This window comes from Tasmannia lanceolata, unplaced genomic scaffold (assembly GCF_043159265.1).
Source record: "Tasmannia lanceolata isolate RefF3 unplaced genomic scaffold, GAP_Taslan_0.1 ptg000012l, whole genome shotgun sequence".
NCBI lineage: Eukaryota > Viridiplantae > Streptophyta > Magnoliopsida > Canellales > Winteraceae > Tasmannia > Tasmannia lanceolata.
In genome coordinates, this window is record NW_027518689.1 from 45,992,217 (window position 1) to 46,011,381 (window position 19,165).

The 19,165-nt window shown below is 42.4% G+C and overlaps 1 protein-coding gene across 4 annotated transcripts; it reads left to right on the forward strand.

The window, feature by feature from the left end:
• Window positions 1-2,423: 2,423 nt before the first annotated feature.
• LOC143888364 (transcription termination factor MTERF8, chloroplastic-like) lies at window positions 2,424-17,859 on the forward strand. Of its 4 annotated transcripts, none has more exons than XM_077392754.1 (2): window positions 2,424-3,738; window positions 17,146-17,859. In XM_077392754.1, the coding sequence occupies exons 1-2, from the start codon at window positions 2,601-2,603 to the stop codon at window positions 17,154-17,156; spliced, it is 1,149 nt and encodes a 382-aa protein (XP_077248869.1). In that variant the 5' UTR covers window positions 2,424-2,600; the 3' UTR covers window positions 17,157-17,859. The 4 variants fall into 4 exon arrangements, 3 of the variants coding, with proteins under 3 accessions (XP_077248869.1, XP_077248870.1, XP_077248868.1); XM_077392755.1 differs by having other exon boundaries at window positions 17,149-17,859; XM_077392753.1 differs by lacking the exon at window positions 17,146-17,859 and adding an exon at window positions 13,926-17,137.
• The last annotated feature ends 1,306 nt before the right edge of the window (window positions 17,860-19,165 follow it).

Sequence of the window (19,165 nt, forward strand, 5' to 3'; positions counted from 1 at the left end):
GTGATTCGCTACAAGACAAAATTCAATTTCGTCTTTTAGCAGATTGCGCTATATTTAGTCCATCTCAAGCCGAACTGGATATAGCGCAAAGCGCTACAGGACAAAATTCAGTCCATCTCAAGCCGAACTGGATATAACGCAAAGCGCTACAGGACAAAAATTAGTTCATCTCAAGCCGACCAGGACTCGGTGTGATTCGCTACAAGACAAAATTCAATTTCGTCTTTTAGCAGATTGCCCTATATTCAGTCCATCTCAACCCGAACTGGATATAGCGCAAAGCGCTACAGGACAAAATTCAGTCCATCTCAAGCCGAACTAGATATAGCGCGAAGCGCTACAGGACAAAATTCAGTCAATCTCAAGCCGAACTGGATATAGCGCAAAGCGCTAAAGGACAAAATTCAGTCAATCTCAAGCCGAACTGGATATAGCGCAAAGCGCTACAGGATAAAATTCAGTCCATCTCAAGCCGAACTGGATGTAGCGCAAAGCGCTACAGGACAAAATTCAGTTCATCTCAAGCCGAACTGGATATAGCGCAAAGCGCTACAGGACAAAATTCAGTTCATCTCAAGCCGAACTGGATATAGCGCAAAGCGCTACAGGACAAAATTCAGTTCATCTCGAGCCCCACTGACTCTTCAGGCCGGACTGACGGCTTGGCCGAACTGATTTTCCAGGCCGGACTGATGGCTTGGCCGCACTGACTTTCCAGGCCGGACTGATGGCTTGGCCGCACTGATTTTCCAAGCCGCACTGGATGTGACACGTCTCGCTAAACGACAAAAGTCAGTCCGGCCCAAGCCGGACTGGATATGACGCGTCTCGCTAAACGACAAAAGTCAGTCCGGCCCAAGCCGGACTGACGAATTTCCGGACTCATTTCCAGCCGAACTGACAAATTTCTGGACTCATTTCCAGACTGAATTTCCGGACTCATTTCCAGCCGAACTGACGAATTTCCGGACTCATTTCCGGACTGAATTTCCGGACTCATTTCCAGCCGGACTGACGAATTTCCGGACTCATTTCCGGACTGAATTTCCGGACTCATTTCCAGCCGAACTGACGAATTTCCGAACTCATTTCCGGACTGAATTTTCGGACTCATTTCCAGCCGAACTGACGAATTTCCGGACTCATTTCCGGATGGAATTTTCGGACTCATTTCCAGCCGAACTGACGAATTTCCGGACTCATTTCCGGCAAATTCAAGAATGTAATTCACCACACTTCCCCAAGTCACTACAATGACTTGGAAAACTGGGGGGCAACTGATGGGGTGTAAAAACTCCAGCCTGTAGCAGGCCGACACCTGTCCTGGAGTAGGTGAACTCAAGCATATCACAGGCCACCACCTGTCCTGGAGTAGGTGAACTCAAGCCTATCGCAGGCTGCCACCTGTCCTGGAGTAGGTGAACTCAAGCCTATCACAGGCTGCCACCTGTCCTGGAGTGGGTAATCTCCACGTCACCAACTCTCCCTCTATAAAAGGGAGTTCAAAGCTCAAACGAAGGGTAATGAAAAACCTTCTCTCCACCCTAAACTCTTAAACTAGCTCTGCACTCCTGCTCATACTGACTTGAGTGTCGAAGGGCCTGTCCGGAGTAACACCCGGGTTGGTCTTCTGACCTCGTTTGCTTCTGTGCAGAACACAGTTCCCTCACTTCGATTCCTCAGGACTCAGCTCCTCGGGTCTTCTAGCTCAGCTCTTACGTCACTGTCGTACCTGTTACCGATTTTCGGTCTAACAATACCCTTTCAAATCTCTCCTCCTCCCAAGATTTAGATTTAGATTTAGTTGATATTTTGAACTAGATCAGATCCTTAGAATTTCCAAATCATTTACAATAGTGCAAAAAAATCCGATTTTCAAATCTTTTCTGCGAGACATTATTTGGAAATCAACATTTGTGGCAACTTCCATCGCCATCGCTGCTCCTGGACGTTGCTCCGGCAGCAGCGAAACATCCCTCCCTCCCTCCCTCCCTCCCTCACTCTCTCTCTTTCTCTCTCTCTTAAAACATGATCATGAAGATGATTGATGTGTTTTGTATCCAAAACTCAAATCCAAATCAAAATACAAATGCATGAGGTATCCAAACCGATAGAGGTCGGGGTGAAATTTAGCCGGGTTGAAGCCAACCCAAAACTCTAAACTGCCAACCCAAACTCGACCTGACTCTCAACTCAGTTAAGGCTAACCCGACAACGGAAAATTAATATCTCAACTCAGACCCAAACCGAACCAGACACCTAAAGCCGAACTCAATACAACCTGGGTTCAACTTTCTCAACCCGGACCCGACCCGACTCAAACACAACCCGTCCCATGATTTTTTCAGGTTGAACCCGACCAAGTTGCACCCTTATCTAGAGGGGTGGCCGGTGAATAAAAGGGAACTTAGTGTATCTTTTCCCCTATTATTAAGGAGGCTTGGGTATGAACGAGTTGTGAAACTGAGGAGGCTGGGTATTTTGTTGGAAGGGTTTGGGAGGAGTATCAATTGGCCAAATCTCAGATGTGTTCTATTTCTTTCTAACTCATCCAACCTGTAAGTTATATCAACTCCCTCTCTTACTCCTTTATCGCATCAATGTTTCAGTTTCTCCGCCGAAAGCTATTCCATCTCTATTCTTTTCAAAACCCATCTCTCAAATTCAACTCTCAAATCTCAAACTCAACAAATGAACCATCATTTAAGGTCTCTTACCTCATCAACTCATGTGGGCTCTCAAAAGAAGCAGCTCTCAAAGTTGCTCAAATTATCGACTTTGAAACCACAGAAAAACCAGACTCTGTCCTAGCTTTCTTCAGAAACCATGATTTAACCAAAACCCACATCTCAGATATCATTACCAAGTGTCCACAATTACTCGTATCCAATCCAGACAAAACCCTAAAGCCCAAATTCGAGTTTTTCCTTGGTTTGGGAATTTCAACCCCTGACCTTGCAAGGACCCTCTGCTCAAACCCATATATGTTGAAAAGGAGTTTAGAAAATCAAATTATTCCTATCTTTTATTTCCTTAAGAGCACCTTTCACACCAACAAAGACATCATCTTCATCTTCAGACAGTCAAGATATCTTTTTCAATTGAACCCACAAAAAGTACTGGAACCCAATATCACAACCTTGCGAAATCATGGTGTGTCTGAACCCAGTATTTTGAAACTTATCAAGACATATCCTGCAGCACTAGGACTAAAATCTGATCATTTTAGTGAGGTTGTAGCGGCGGTTAAGGAAATGGGGTTCGATCCGTCAGGTACATTTTTTGCAGTAGCAGTCGTCGCAATGTCTGTGATGAGCAAATCGACATGGAAAGGAAAATTGGAGGCTTTTAGGAGCTTTGGTTGGACTGATGATGAGATTCTTACAGCATTCAAAAAGCAACCCAGGTTTATGCTCACATCGGAGAAGAAGGTTAAGCGGGTGATGGATTTCCTTGTCAATAAAATGGATCTGAAGCCATCCTTTCTTTGCAAACACCCAAATTTTCTTTTGTTTAGTTTGGAGAAGCGAACTCGTCCTAGATGTTCGGTTTTGCAAGTTTTGATGTCAAAGGACATCCTTAAGGAAGATTTAAAGCTGCCCACCGCATTGCAATTGTCTGATGAGGAATTCATGGAGAGGTATGTGACCAAGAATAAAGAGAGAGTTCCAGAAATACTGAGTGTGTACCAAGGCAAGACAGCAGTTATAGGATTAGACATTGGATCTAAAGAATCAGGTGCAGTTCAGAAATTGTAAAATTTTGATATCAAAATGCTGTGAAGATGCACATTTTTCTATATGGTACGAATTGCTACTTAAGAATTTAGTTTAATTTGTTGGTGTACCTCTAGTTCTAGTTCATTAGAGGCAATATTTATTTTATTTTTTCTGTATGGTACTGATTGCTGCTCAACAGTTTAGTTTAATTTGTTGTTGTATCACTAATTCTTGTTCATTGGAATCAATGCTTGTTTTATTTTTCATCTGTCGTTCAAAGGCTTACATCTTATGGAGAATTGGTGGCTTGTTAATAGTCATTTTATGTAGAATCTGCACTAAGTGTTTTTTGCACTTTCACTTGGCAAAATGCATTGATACAAATCTTGACAGCCTTCATGAGTGCCATTATCGAAACTGCAATGCTCTTTTCTTCTCCTATGAGAAGCACCGTAAAGTTGTTGCTCCAACTCCAATCCCCTTATACCAGAAATTGTTTCTGTATGGTATTTATTGCTGCTCAACAATGTGTACATGGGCCCTAGCAGGTTCAAACAACACTTCCCTGATTTATCTAATAGCATTTTCTCACTACCACATACATCACTCTCTGTTGCTAAGCATCGTGTACTAGTCCGCCCCTGACTCTAGTTCCCCCTACCTATCTTATATTTTATTTTTTGGTGGTAGGTAAGTTGGGATTGAACCAACGACCTCAAGGTTGAAGTAATAAGCCTCTTCGAATTTAACTACATGCCCAATCCCCATACCCATCTTACAATTAGTAAATAAAAAGAAAACATAATATATAAATAAAAAACCAAAGATCATCCATAGCAGAACTCATCAAGATTTATAAGGTTTTGATTCAAGAATTCGCCAATGCACCATATACAATATCGAAAATGAACAAGGGGAACACAAAAAATATGTATCATAGCAGATCCTACTATGGAAGCATTACGGTTTCAAGGTTTTGTATCTTTCTACACTGAGAATTGATCTTTGTTAGAATAAGTCTAGTAGGGTCATTATTGTCATTGTACCTCTCTTATTATATAAATACATCAGTGAGGGGGAGCCGTGCCCTAACTCACTATTTTCCTTCTCATCTTTCTCATGTAACATGTATCAGAGCCCTAGGGTTTCCGATCCCTAGGGACAATCGCTAGCCTCCATCTTCTCCATCTCCTCCCCCTTCATCTCCATCACCTCCCCTCTCCCCGCAATCATACGCCCCCCCACACCTCCTCCCTGCAATCGTATAGCACCCCCTCCCCTCCCTACTTCCATACGGAACTCCCACCCCCTCTCCCGACTTCCTCCAGCACCCCCCTTATCCCTACTTCTTACTACTCTCCCCCTCCTCACCCCGACTTCCGTATAGCACCGCCCCTCCTCCTCGCTTCCGTACGGCCCCTCCATCCCCCCTCCCGACTTCCGTCCAGCACCCCCCCTCCCTACTTCCGTACGGAACTCCCCAACCCCCTCCCTACTTCCGTATAACCCCCACCCCTTCTCCCCACCACCGTCAGCCCTCCCTTCTCTTTCTCCTCCACTGTACGCCCTTCCAACCCCTTGCCTGCCATATTAGGCTCCCCTCCACTCCCCTCCACCTTCGTCTAATCGATTCCTGTCCTCTTCTATTCTAAAAATCTGTTATTTTCTGCCCTTGACTGCTTTATTAGGCTCCCCTCCACTCCCCTCCACCTTCCCTTAATCGATTCCCGCCCTCTTCTGTTCCACAAATCTTTTACTTTCTGCAACCCTAACCTACTGCTCACACACCGTACTTTCACAACCATCATGTGCTGATTTTTTTCTCTATTTTCTTGATCTCTTCTTCGTGACTTTGCCTCGCTTTCTCGATGGCCACTTCTATTCGCTCGTCCTTGGCTCGCGACGCCACGTTATGAGCCACTCTTTTGCCTAGTTGGTCTGGTTGATTGTTGTTGGGGTTGTCGTTTGTTGTCGCTATTGAGCCACCTGTCATTGTGGATCCCTCCCTTGGCATGACCAATGAGGTTCGTGCCCAACCCCTACGCTCGACTACCTCATCCTCTACTACCTTGGCACCTGTGTAGGGATCTTACCCACAGCTGACTACTGCCAAGCTTGATGGACCAATTATTTATCATGGAAAGTTGTAATTGAGACATCTTCTTGGGCGAGGCAAGGTCAGTTTCCTTCGCAGGAGCCTCCCTCGCGTAAAGACCCTACGTACGCTCGTTGGGAACAGGAGGACCCCTTATTCGCACTCTCCTCTGGCAGAGCATGACACCGTCTATCTCATCTACCATGATTCTCCTACCAATTGTGAAGGATATATGGGATCACACTGCCTTGACGTATTCTGGGGTTGAGAACCTCACCCGTATCTGTAACATGTACTTTGAGTGGATGCGACTGCGCCATAGTGATGTCACTTGAGGCTCACTATGGCCAGTTTGTCTCTTTGTGTCAGCAGCTTGATATTTTCTTGCCCCTTACATCTGATGTTACCGTTCTTCGTCGACAGCAGGAACAAATTCGTGTGGTCCACTATCTTGAGAGTCTGGGCCCTGAGTTTCAGTTATCTGTGACATCAGATCCTTGGTTCAGGCAACATTCTGTCACTGACAGAGGCCTATTCACATGCCAAGTAGTGTCTTGGCGAGTCTACATCACGTCTCCCTGCTGATAGCTCTGCCCTCGCAGCGCATGATAGTGGTAGTCAGCCTATTCGGGGCGGTGGTTCCTTTCCACGAGGCTATGGCCATGGCCGTGGTGGTGGCCGTGGTCGTCCTTATTATACCCACTGTCAGCGTGATGGACACTATATTGAGACTTGCTACACTCTTCACCCTGAGCTTCGTCTGTCTCGCTCAGCTCATCTCTCGACAACCAGTTCCTTTGAGGTGCTTCTTCCACCCTCTATTGTCGTGGCTGCCTCTGCTGATGATTCATTTACCTTCACTAGGGCGGATTATGGCGACTTACAGTGCCTCTGTCTAAGCACTCGCGCCCACACTGCAGGCTTTGCTCAGCTAGGTAGTTCACCTATGACCTTACCCTCTAGCTCCGGGTCCTGGATTATTGACTTGAGAGCCTCCAAGCACATGACTGGTAACTCATATCAGGTCTCATATTTTTTCTCTTTTTCATCTAACTTTCACACCATTACCCTAGCTGATGGGTCCACTACTCCCATCACTGGTATTGGTACGGTATGCCTCTCCCCTAGTATTTCATTATCTTCTGTACTATGTGTTCCTAAATCTCCCTTCAGTTTACTGTCTGTTAGTCAACTAACGAAAAATCTTCAATGCTCCATCTCGTTTTACCCTTCTTATTGTTTGTTTCAAGATCTTTCGACTGGGAAGACGATTGGATCGGGACGTGAGGTGGATGGCCTTTATCGTCTTGATTGCCGACCTTCTACTGTCGTTTTGCATAGCTCTATGGACGCCTTTCAGTTGCAATGTCGTCTTGGCCACCCATCACTTCAGCGGCTCCAGCAGACGTCTTTAGTTCCTGCTTCTGTTTCATCATTCAAGTGCGAGTCTTGTGAACTCGGGAAGCACCACCGGGTGTCCTTTCCTTCTAAAGTTGTTAGTCGAGTCGATAGTCTTTTTATCTAGTTCATTCTGAAGTATGTGGACCTTCTAGGGTCGCGTCAAATAATGGATTCAAGTATTTCATAGTATTTATCGATGATTATTCTCGTATGACATGGGTGTATTTGCTGAAGGACCGTTCTTAGGTCTGTTCTGCTTTTCAAACTTCTCATGCTGAAATAAAGAATCAATTTGGTTGCAGTATTAAATATCTTCGTACTGATAATGCTCGGGAGTTTTTCTCAGGTACCCATGGCTTTCAGGATTATCTTTCATCTCATGGGATCCTTCACCAATCCTCTTGTGCCTACACTTCTCAGCAGAATGGTGTGGTATAGAGGAAATTGTGTTACTTCCTTGAGGTTTGCCGCATCATACTGTTTCAGATGTGAGTCCCTAAGTCCTTTTTGGGTGAGGCGATTTTGACTTCTTGCGAATTGCAAATTGCCTTCCGTCGTCTGCCCTTCGTGGTGCTTCTCCCTTTCAGGTCTTATATCCTCAACATGAGCCTTTTCCTCTCACACCTCGTGTCTTTGGTTGTATCTGTTTTGTTCATCATTTAGGTTCTGGTAGGGACAAACTCGATCCTAAGTCCGAACGCTGTCTTTCTGGGTTATCTCGAACTCAGAAAGGCTATCGTTGTTACAATCTCTTCTTCATCAGTTTGGTTTGTGTCTGCCGATGTTACATTTTTTAAGTCCGAGCCCTTCTTTAGTCCTCCGTCTGCCTCCAGTTCCACTATCCTGTAACCCGAGGTTTCCATCTCCCTTCCTGTGATTCCTGACTCAGTTCCGGTACCGGTTCCTGCACCATCTGAACCACCATCTCAACCTCTTCCAGGTGACTCCTCTTACGCACCATCGGCTCCTCCACTTACTAAAAGCACTATCAGAGGCGTCAGTGCAAAGGTGGGCCTCCACCTACTCGACTCGAGACATCATCTTCACAGGTCGAGATCCCAATACCATATACCCGGTATCTTCTCTACCTTCCTTTGTCGTTGCTTCTGACTTACCTATTGCCTCTCGTACCCATTCTCACTCTACTGCACATCGTATTTCTAACTTTGTCTCCTATGATCATCTAACTCCTACTTTCAAAAGCTTTGTTTCCTCTTTGTCTTCTGTTGTGTTACCACAGTCTTTACAGGAGGCTCTCGCTCACCCAGGATGGCGGGCAACCTTGGATCTTGAGATGAGTGCTCTACATTCGAACCAGACATGGGATCTGGTTCCTCTTTCATCCGGTACTAGACCGGTTGGTTGTCGATGGGTATTTTCTATCAAGTATTTACCTGATGGCACTATCGAGCGATTGAAGGCCTGCCAAGTTGCTAAAGGATATACTCAAGCCTTTGGGGTTAATTACTATGAGACCTTCTCTCCGGTTGCCAAGATACCTTCAGTTCGTGTTCTTCTCTCCCTTGCAGTTAATCATGGCTGGGATCTTCATCAGTTAGATGTCAAGAATGCCTTTTTACATAACGTGAGGAGGTTTACATGGAGCAGCCTTCAGGGTATGCTGCTCAGGGGGAGATGTCATCCTCTGTCTGTCGCCTGAGGAAATCTCTTTATGGCTTGAAACAATCTCCACGAGCATGGTTTGGGAGATTCAGTGAGGCTATTATGCGGTTTGGTTTGAGACAGTGTGTTGTAGATCATTCGATATTTAGTCATCAGTCCTCAGCATGGTGCATTCTATTAATTGTATATGTTGACGATATTATCATCACAGGTAGTAATTCAGGGGGAATACAGAAACTAAAAACCTTCTTACAGAGAGAGTTCGCTACAAAAGACTTAGGACTCCTCAGATATTTTCTTAGGATAGAGGTGGCATACTCCTCTCGTGGTTTGTCTCTTTCACAGAGTAAGTATGTTTTGGATTTGTTGGAGGAGACAGGGAATCTTGGCGTAAAACCTGTGTCTGCACATATGGATCCCAATGTAAAATTAGTTCTAGAAGAAGGAGACCTGTTGGAGGACCCTGGCAGGGATGGAAAACTTGTGGGCAAGCTCATATACCTTACCGTTACTCGTCCTGATATATCTTATGCTGTAGGGGTAGTCAGTCAGTACATGAGCTCCCCACATACCTCACAATGGAGTGTAGTGATTCAGATTCTTAAATACCTAAAGGGTGCACCAAAAAAGGGCCTATTATTTAAGAGACATGGTCATATGCGAATTGAGGGATTCTCTGATGCTGATTGGGCTGGATCTCCTGCAGACAGGAGATCAACTGGTATCCTACCTTTGTAGGAGGTAACCTGGTGTCATGGAAAAACAAGAAGCCGGACGTTATTGCAAAGTCAAGTGTTGAAGCAGAATACAGAGCGATGGCACACATGAGTACAGAGATTATCTAGTTGAGATCACTCATGTCTGAAATTGGTATTGTATCTTCTTCGCCTTCACAATTGTACTGTGACAATAAGGCTTCCATCTATATTGCGACAAACCCAGTCTTCCATGAGCGAACAAAGCACATCAAAGTTGACTGTCACTTCATTTGTCAGAGAATTCAGAAGGGGGAGATGTATTGAATTGCCTCGTTCTGCAGATCAGTTGGCTGATATGTTCACAAAGCCGTTGAATTAAGCAAAGTTGAGCGATATTTGTAACAAGCTAGGAATGTATAAATCTTGAGGGGGAGTGTTAGAATAAGTCTAGTAGGGTCATTATTGTCATTGTACCTCTCTTATTATATAAATACATCAGTGAGGGGGAGTCGTGCCCTAACTCACTATTTTCCTTCTCTCTCTCACGTAACAATCCTGTTGAAAAAAGAAAAGATACAAATCAGAGCATAAAAAGTACATACCTGATGAAATCGCCTCAATGGGAAATGGAAGAAAACAGGAGGGTAGTTAAAAATATTGAAAAGTCCAAAAAAATCAGAAATTATTAGAAAAATATAAGAAACAATTAAACGAACCAAATATGTAAAACATCCAACATTTACGTAAAAGAAAAATCACTATCAGCTGAAATGCATGCGTTGACCTGTGTGTTACCCAATACCTGATAGGATGGAAAACTTTTATGCTCTGTTTGGTTGCTGGGTTTTTTTTGTGCCTGGGAGTTTTGTGGGAGAGTAAGTTAAATTTTGGTCCCATCCCATGTTTGGTTGTCTTTTAGCACTAGGTTTATTTTAATCCCACTCTTGTAATGATTACTTGTGGGGTGAATTTTTTAATCCCACTTTTGTAATGATTGCCTTTTCATCCCATCCCAAGATAACCCCAGGAACCAAAATAAACTCAGGAACCAAAAATAAGCTTGAGAAGAATTTTTTTCTACCCAACAGTTCAAGCAACCAAACAAAGGTTTTTTTTTCTCCCACCATATCTCCCAGGGTATTTTTTTCTCCCACATAACCAAACATGGGATTTTTATTTTACCAGGATACTTCCAGGACTTTTTTTTTTCCCACCTATCTCCCAGGGTATTTTTTTCTCCCACATAACTCCCGGGAACAAAAAAAACTCGGCAACCAAACAGAGCATTAGAGACCAAATTATGAGATTTTTTTACTGAACTTTGGGGATTTAATAATGTTTGGAGATGATATAATTTATGAATTTTTAAAATTAGAAAAATGCCCCATCATTTGGAAGTTAAGATTTTTACCCATCCCTTTTTCTTTTCTTTTTGTACTAGAACTTGAAAGTTGACATTTTATCCCTTTAGATTTGCGTCTTGAAACTATTTTTAATAAATTTAAATAGGGGTATTCCCTTACTTAAATGATTTTACATGTTAATACTAAGAAGAGGAAACAAAAAGAGGAGAACCAAGAAGAGGCAAGAAGAAGAGATGAAAACGGCATGGGTCGGATAATGATAAGAATTCATTTAAGGCGAGGACACTTGGCATCTGGGGAAGGCTCATCGTAGTCGTGAGGCAGAAGGAATAGTCCCGCAGTCGGTGGAAGCAGCGAGACCGAAGCAATTAGATAATAGTGTTCGTGGTGGTTACAACGGAGAGTAGGGGAAACCAAAAATAGCACTAACTAATACAACTATACCTACAAGGAAACGTGTGAAATCAAAGAAGAAGCTGAAAAACCTTCGTGTTGGAACAGCTAGGGCCATGCGTAGAGACCAGAAATTTGAAAATCAATTACTGGCCACAAGAGGCGGTTTATCCTTCTTTAAAAGGAAGCTTCAAGGGCATTTTGTTAGAGAGGAGAAAAAATAAAAATCTTTTGTCTCAGAGATCAAGAAAATGTTGGAAAACTTTGATAACCCCACTGACTCCACCTCTTCGGGGGAGGGTGGCGATAGAGATAAAAATATGAAAAGGAAAGGAACTTCTATGGAGGATGGAGAGGGGTCTAAGCTAAAAAATACCTAGGTTTATGACGAACAAAAGGCCTCTAACGAATCTCCGACGCCAAGAGAAATATCGATGGCTATATGGAAAGGGGATTGGAAACAGTTCAAGAAAGATGCAAGGGCCAATGCTGAGGAATTTTTTAGGCTGACAGGCAGGCATGACCCCAAAGAAATTTGTTTCCCAGTTTACAAGCTTCCCCACTTCAAGGAGGCTCTAGAAATAGAGCGTCGAGAGAGGCGGTTGAAATGGGAAGTACAAATGACTCTCGAAAACTTAGAGGTGGATTTGCCTGCTCAATTACCAGATGAGGGATCTCAGGTTTCTAGGGACTCCCTTAACGTGGAAGTTAGTCAGATCGTTCGTTCACGTTTGGCTCGGGAGGAAGAGCCTAAATGCAAAAGGAGATAGAGGAGGGTGCGGAGGAGGTCAGAGCCTCAGAAAAGGAGGAGGTTGCTTCTGATGAATTTGATGAATTGCTTTCTGTGGGGGATGTTTTTGGGATTGGGTATGGCGAAAATTTGGAAGAAATGAGGAAAATGTTTTTGGGTATGGAGGAATGGGATCAACGGGAAAAGAAAGATAAGGAAATAGCAAAAGAAAAAGTGGTTGGTGAAAGGGGGGCTGGGGGTCGAGGACCCTGAAGGAGTAGAGGTCTGGCCCCTCTTGTGTACATAGTTTGTGCTTAGACTGTAGGTTTTTTAGGGTCCTTATGTTTTTGTGTTCTCTGGGATAGGTTTTTGGTTGTGTTAAGGTGCTTGATGTTTATGGTGGTTAGAGTTTTAGTTCTAGAATCTAGTTGGGATGATGGTTTGGTTGTATTACCAGTTTTTTGAAGCAGGTCAGGCGGTATTGATTGGTTGTATCTTCTGGGTTTTTGAGTAAGGGTGTTGGTACTGCTCTTAGATTTGTGGGAGGATGGTTGGTTAAATATCTGGATGTTAGTTATAGGAGTTTTTTAGAATTTCGTAGGAGAGGCCATGGAGTGAATTGAACGTGGAAGATCCTCACTAAGCTTGAGAGACCTTTCAGCCTTTCGCTTTATGAGGCACTGTTTGTGGTTCTTGTCTTGAGGATTTGTTTGTTTAAGTTTGTTGTATTATTTATTCCAGAGGAAGTACGCGAGCGAATGAAACGATGTAGATCTTCACCAAGCTTCAAATTTTGGCCTTGGTTGTTTTAGGCCCTATCTGTTAATGGAAGCTGTGGAGTATACGCAATGAAGTTGATTCCCCTTAGCTTGATAGACTTTCTGGTCATTCGCTTTGGGTGATATCCTTCCTTTGAGCTTGTACTTGTCCTCGGTAGGTCTGGAGTGAAGAAAATCTGTTTCTCGGTTTGTTGGAAGATTGGAAGGTTTGTAGCCTCGTTGGTTAGATGTTTTTTGATGTGGATCTGGCAGGACAGTTTGATTATCTTTTTGATGAATAGCTTTACTTTGTTTCACCTCACGGTGCAGGAGTATGCTCTTGACCTATTCGCTATGTAAATGCAAGTTGGGACCTCTGGTCCCCAATGTAATTCTCATAGTATGAATATATTTTGTCAACTTTCAAAAAAAAAAAAAGAGAGATGAAAAAAAATGGGGAATTCCGGACGAAACGGGTGGAATGCTTTGGTGTGGGCAAGCAACAATGCACCGGGCGCATAGAGGTTGACAAACATCATCACATTAGTAAGAAATCTTTTTCGGCTGTTCGTCCAGAATTCTTGCACATGAAACGATCAGCTAATGGCCAAGCAGACAGAGCAGAAAAGAATGAGATGGAAATTATAAATCCTTGGTCATCATTTTACTGTGGGACGCCTCATCCCTATGTACGTGTTACAACTACTGTTTCTAACGCAGTAAAATTGGTACTTTTTTTTCAAAAAAAATAAATATAAAATTTGATCAATGGATCTCCCTATGGTTATTTCTCCAGCTCTAATATGTTGCAGTAAAGGGATCCTTTGTCCCATGCCTCTTTAATATTGACATGGATATGTTGTTTCTTGGTCTCAAGGAAGCCCTCCGCAACTGAAGAGTCTTCCTTCACTAAAGGTAAGAATCTCCTTCACCTTACTAAACGTACTCTTACCATTACACATCTTTTCGCTGATGATGTTTTGATGTTTTTAACAGCAGATCTTTCTAATGCCCATGGCATCCCAGTCTCTTTTTAATTTTAAATCCCTATTGGGGCTTGAATCAACAGCAGAAAATGCAACCTATACTTCTCCAATGTCGACACCTTGATTAAAAATCACATCTGCTCATCCTTAATATGCAGGAAGGAGATCTGCCTTCAAGTACCTTGGTTTACCTTTATAAATTGGAAGACAAGTGAATAGAATTGAGATAATTTTTAGAGCTGTCTTTTGAGGCCCTGACTCAAAAAGAGAATGCATTCCGTCAGCTAGGAAGAAATATGTAAATCCCAAAGATGAGGGAGGCTGGAAGATTGGAACTAGGCAGCGCTACCTAGGAAAGTATGGAACTTCGTCGACTATAGACAGTCCTTGTTGTACAGCCGAATGAATGTCAAATACAATGGGTTTGGAAGGATCCTCCACTCTAGGGACACTGCTCGGATGTATATGAGATACCTCATTGGAGATGGGGAGCAACTGATTTCTGAAACAATTTGCCTATCTGATGATCCTCTTAGGATCTTTCCTTCCCTAAAGAGGGGGTGAATTTCTAGTCAATGGGAATTGGAACTTGGAACTTGGCAATCATCTCTTTGCCCTCTCTTGCAGCCATCAGGGAAAATTTTCTAGGGGTGCTAAAGGGTCTCCAGTTTTTCTGCCCAACTCTGTTGGGAGATATTTTCTTTCATTGAGTGGGGTGCTACTAGAGTGAAATATCCGAATGTGGGCTGGACCAAAATTGTTTAGGTCAAAGCTTTCATTCAATGGCATGCTTTGAATTCTTGGCAAGCCCTCCCTGGGAGACTGAATACTGCTGATCGGATTATCATAATGGGAATGAATGTCAAGATGCCAACCCGGTTTCCCACTTTTGCAAATCCACTTCTGGCAGCATTGATCACCTATTCTTGTTTGCATTTTGCCTGTGTCTAGATATCTTTTTCGTAGAGATTTTTGAGCTGGAGAAAAGCTTTAGGAATCTTGCAAAAGGAAAGTCCAATGGGTGATGAAGTTTTTCTCAGGTAAGGAGCAGATTGCAATGGCCTTTGGGATCGCCTTTGCGGGCTGCATTTATCACCTCTGGATGGAATGAAATCCGAGGATGTTCGAAAAGAAGGTGAAGCACAAATTTCACATCCTGCATGACACCATTTGATGGGTTTCCTTTTTTTTTGGTAGGTAAGCTGGGATCGAACCTGCGACCTCAAGGTTGAGAAACAAAGCCTCAACCATTGAGCTACAGGCCCAATCCCAATTGGGTTTCCTTTCTTTAACTCAATGATGGAGACAATCTTATCAATAGAGCTATAATGAGTAATCTTAATTGCATGTTCATACCCATAAACCGATCTCCTAAAGCTTGTTCGTGGATTAAGCTGAATGTTGGAGAGGTTAAACTCAATACAGATGCCTCCCTTGACTTGTCGGATGGACCCATTGGTTGAATTATAAGAGATGACATTGGTGCCATTATAGTGGCTTTCTCTGTTAATACCCATGCTGATGACATTTACTTGTTGGAATTGAAGGCCATTTACCAAGCGATGGAGCTTGCCTTCTCTAGCAGCATCACAAATATTTATTAACAACTGTCCGTGGAAAGCCAGACTTCTCTATAGTGTTTAGCGACTGACTTCCTTTCTAGGTTATTTCCAAATTCATGTTATGCACTTTTTATGTCTACATTGGAAACCAGTACCTTTTTGGTGGAAATGTTTATCATTTGTTTTAAAAAATTTAGTCTGCCAAATCTGATATCCTGTTTTGGTAGATAAGCTGGAGTTTCGACATCTAATAGTTGATTATTAATTAATGGAAATTGTAATCATTACATCAGTCATCTAGTTTTTGGAGCTTAGACTAGATTTTGTACAATATATTTCAATATTTATGTTGACAAAGAACGTAGTTTGGTAATTGTCTTCCAAATGCTCGACATTTGACTGGCAGAAATATCCGATTTGGTTAGAGGAAGTCAAAAAATAGGAAAATGGTCCATGAGCATGATGCAACATTAAAAATCCACAGAAAGGAAAAAAATCAAGAATCAACATACATCCTCTAGGAAACTTGATAAGAGTAATCCCAAATTGATTTTAATTTTGTGCTGGAGTTAAATCTTGGACTTGCGGGAGGTTTCTCACAATCTAGTAGTTTTTCTTCCAGGCGAGCCTTAAAAAAAAGTACTTTGAAGCTCTCCTTTAACCCCATAATTTATACATTTGGATATGGAAATGTTATTTTCTTTATCTATACTTGGCATTTTTTGAAGCTCTTGGAATGATGATGATTATCTCAGCAGATTTAACACTATATCATTTTGTTTTCCGCGTGTTACCATGAAAATTTTTCATGAATTATTTTCTTTAAAAACTCTTTTTTCGAGGTATGGTAGCCGCAGGAAATTCATAGGCATTGAATTAGGTGTTCAGGAAGAACAGTTTGTTCCAACTCAATTCCGTAAAAAAATTACAGATTTTTCTATTGGAGCTTCCCTCATTCTGCATAATAATGCAAATTGGATGGAGGGGCGTATGTTTTAGCAATGAGCATGAACATATTCCTTCTCTGGCTTGGGAGCCTCCTGCCCAGGGCTTTTTAAGCTAAACTTTGACGGGTCAAAGTTGGGGAACTCGGGGGCTGCTGGAATTGGTGGGGTGCTTAGAGATGAGTTGGGATTTGTGAAATGGGCTTTCTCTGGGCCCATAGGAAGCACATACTCCTCTGAGGCGGAGGTTCGAGCAGTTTACCAAGGTATTAAACTTTTGGAGAGAGATCTTGGATAAGTTATAATTGAAGTCGATTCCCTCAATGTTATTCGTTGGCTCAAGGGATCTCACTCCATCCCTTGGAGATTCACCTCTCTTTTTTATGAGATTCAGGATTTAGCGGGTGACTTCTCCCCATCTTTCAGTCATGTTAGGAGAGCCGCCAACGGAGATGTCGATAGTCTTGCTGAGGCAGGGTTACTCAAGGAATCCTTGGAACTGTTTGAACCCCAACCCCACCACCACCCACCACACACACCACCACGACTTTTTTGTCCTCGTATCTTTTCCTTGGCTCCTTCATTGGGTTGTCTTCGCCATTTCTGTATCTTTTTCTCTATGCTGTGCATTTTCCATGATGTATTAACCATCTCGGTCTTGCTTATTGTATCAATATAATCTATTTACCATTCAAAATAATAATAATGCGAATTGGAAAAAAGGAAAAAGTTTATCAAGAAAAATTTTCATGATTCCCAGTCAAGCTCTCTCTTTGATGCACTAGTACTCTAGAGAAGTGTGTAAAACACAATTATCATGTTTTAGTCAGTTGGGCTTCAATAATTTGGACATACCTTTCATTTTGACTCAGAAGATCAGTAATTCTGAACCTTTTAGATGATGGTGAGAAGTTACATAATTAAGAAGCCATGGATGCTCTTATTTTGAAGCTCTTTGCCAACATTATTATCTCTAAATCTGCGGACGCCCAGCTCCGGATCACTCAGTCTCCTTATGATCCCAATATCATTCAGTCAGCGGACGAAGTTCTCTCCGCAAGCTGAAGAATATCTCTGAATTGAAGCAATGCTGCTGGAAGAAACAAATCTTTCCTTCCCCATTTTCGCAGATGTTGGCAGATATTCAAGACCAATAGAATCTCTTGAATACTTATGCAATCTTGTCAAAGAAACTTTGGTCACAGATCCAGCTTAAGAACTCAGGTATCAACTTCCTTAAGCACTTACAAAGAGTCCGATAGTTAGGACAAATCGCTCGAGAAAGACTAATCCTCAGCCTTGTAAACAAGGTGGGGTTAGAAATTGGCTGAGGTAGATTTGCTGAATTGATATAATACACATTATTTACCTTTCAAAAAAATATAATACGCATTAACACTTGGGTATTCAATTTCCGTGAAGTTTCATTATGGCAACAGAACAAATGTGTGCTCTCTCATTTTTATGTTTCTCCTACATTTGAAGATGGAAAAAAGGTCCAGATGTTGTAACGGTATCCCCTCATTCTCATTAAGAGGGACATACAGAGACTATATGGGTTGTTTGTGCCTCCAAGAAAGTAGCTACCCAAAATCTTTTTCACATTGGCAATTATTTTATAGCATGCACCTAGAGAACTCATGTTTTTATAAAAGGCTACAAGTGACAAGATAGGGCCATGGAAAATTATTATTGTTGTTGAAAACTCCAACAGAGAAACTAAGATAGATGGTTACTCGATAAGTAGTTTCCACCTTTCAACATGCATAGTGAGGGTGGAAAGGAGAAAAAAGGGTGTGAAAAATTCATTTCTCCCATATTGGTAATACATAAATAGTTTTCCTCCGGTGAACTTACGGATATGTAAGGCTATGTTTGGCAACCGTGATTTTTTTTTGTTTTTCAGGGAATGTTAGTTTGCGTTTTCAAATTTGGGTGAAATACAACCTCTTCAAATATGGGTGGGGAGGGGGAAAGAGTAGGACTGGGAGAGACTTTGAAAGGGCAGGAATAAGGAGATGATGAGATGGTGCTAAGTGGCCGAACATAACAAAAATAAAACTTTATTTTGAGTACACTTTTCTTTTTCCTGTTTTTCAGCCACTTCTCACCTTCTCCTCACTCATATCTTCTCAATTATCTCCTTCTCCCTCTCACCCTCCTTGCCCCTCTTCCTCGACTTATAAACTAATATTCCATGGAAAAAAATAAATTTCATGGCCGCCAAACATGGCCAAATGTAGCAAAAATGTATAGAGTGGCTGACCTTATTGGATAATCTAAAACATCAAACAGTTTTTCTGTCATCCATAAATCGGAGAGTAATGCTAGGGAAACCGAGAGTAGGACCTAAAAGGAACCGAACAAATTGATTCTTGCCACAACATGCCAAGTGACGTGAGAAATCCCTTGGATTTAGGAAAATAAGAAAAAGTAATTTTTTGTACACATGGCATTTTCTCATTGCAGGTCCCATGCTCGGTAGTAATCTCAGTCTCCATATCAATTTCCTAAATCAGAGGGTTAGGATTATCCTACGAGGAAACTTTTTGTGTACGACCTATATACTTAATACTTAACTTGGGGCCCAATAAATGAATGGCAATCGGTTCTCTAACCCCCCTGCGGTTCTCTACCCTGCGCCGCCTTCATCAAGTCCACTAACAGCTTTGATTCTCCCAGCCGTGGGTCAAGCTGAATTCTGATGGAGCAGCAGCATCGGGAGGAAGAATGACCCGAAGTACTGCCTATTCCACCGATGCATAGCCCATAACATCAAAGACTGCTTCACATTAAAAAAAAAAAAAGATGCAATCATTACAGGATGTTGGGGCGATAACCATCGAAGATGATGAGATCACCCCCACTTGTTTGTTCTCCTGTGTTCACTAT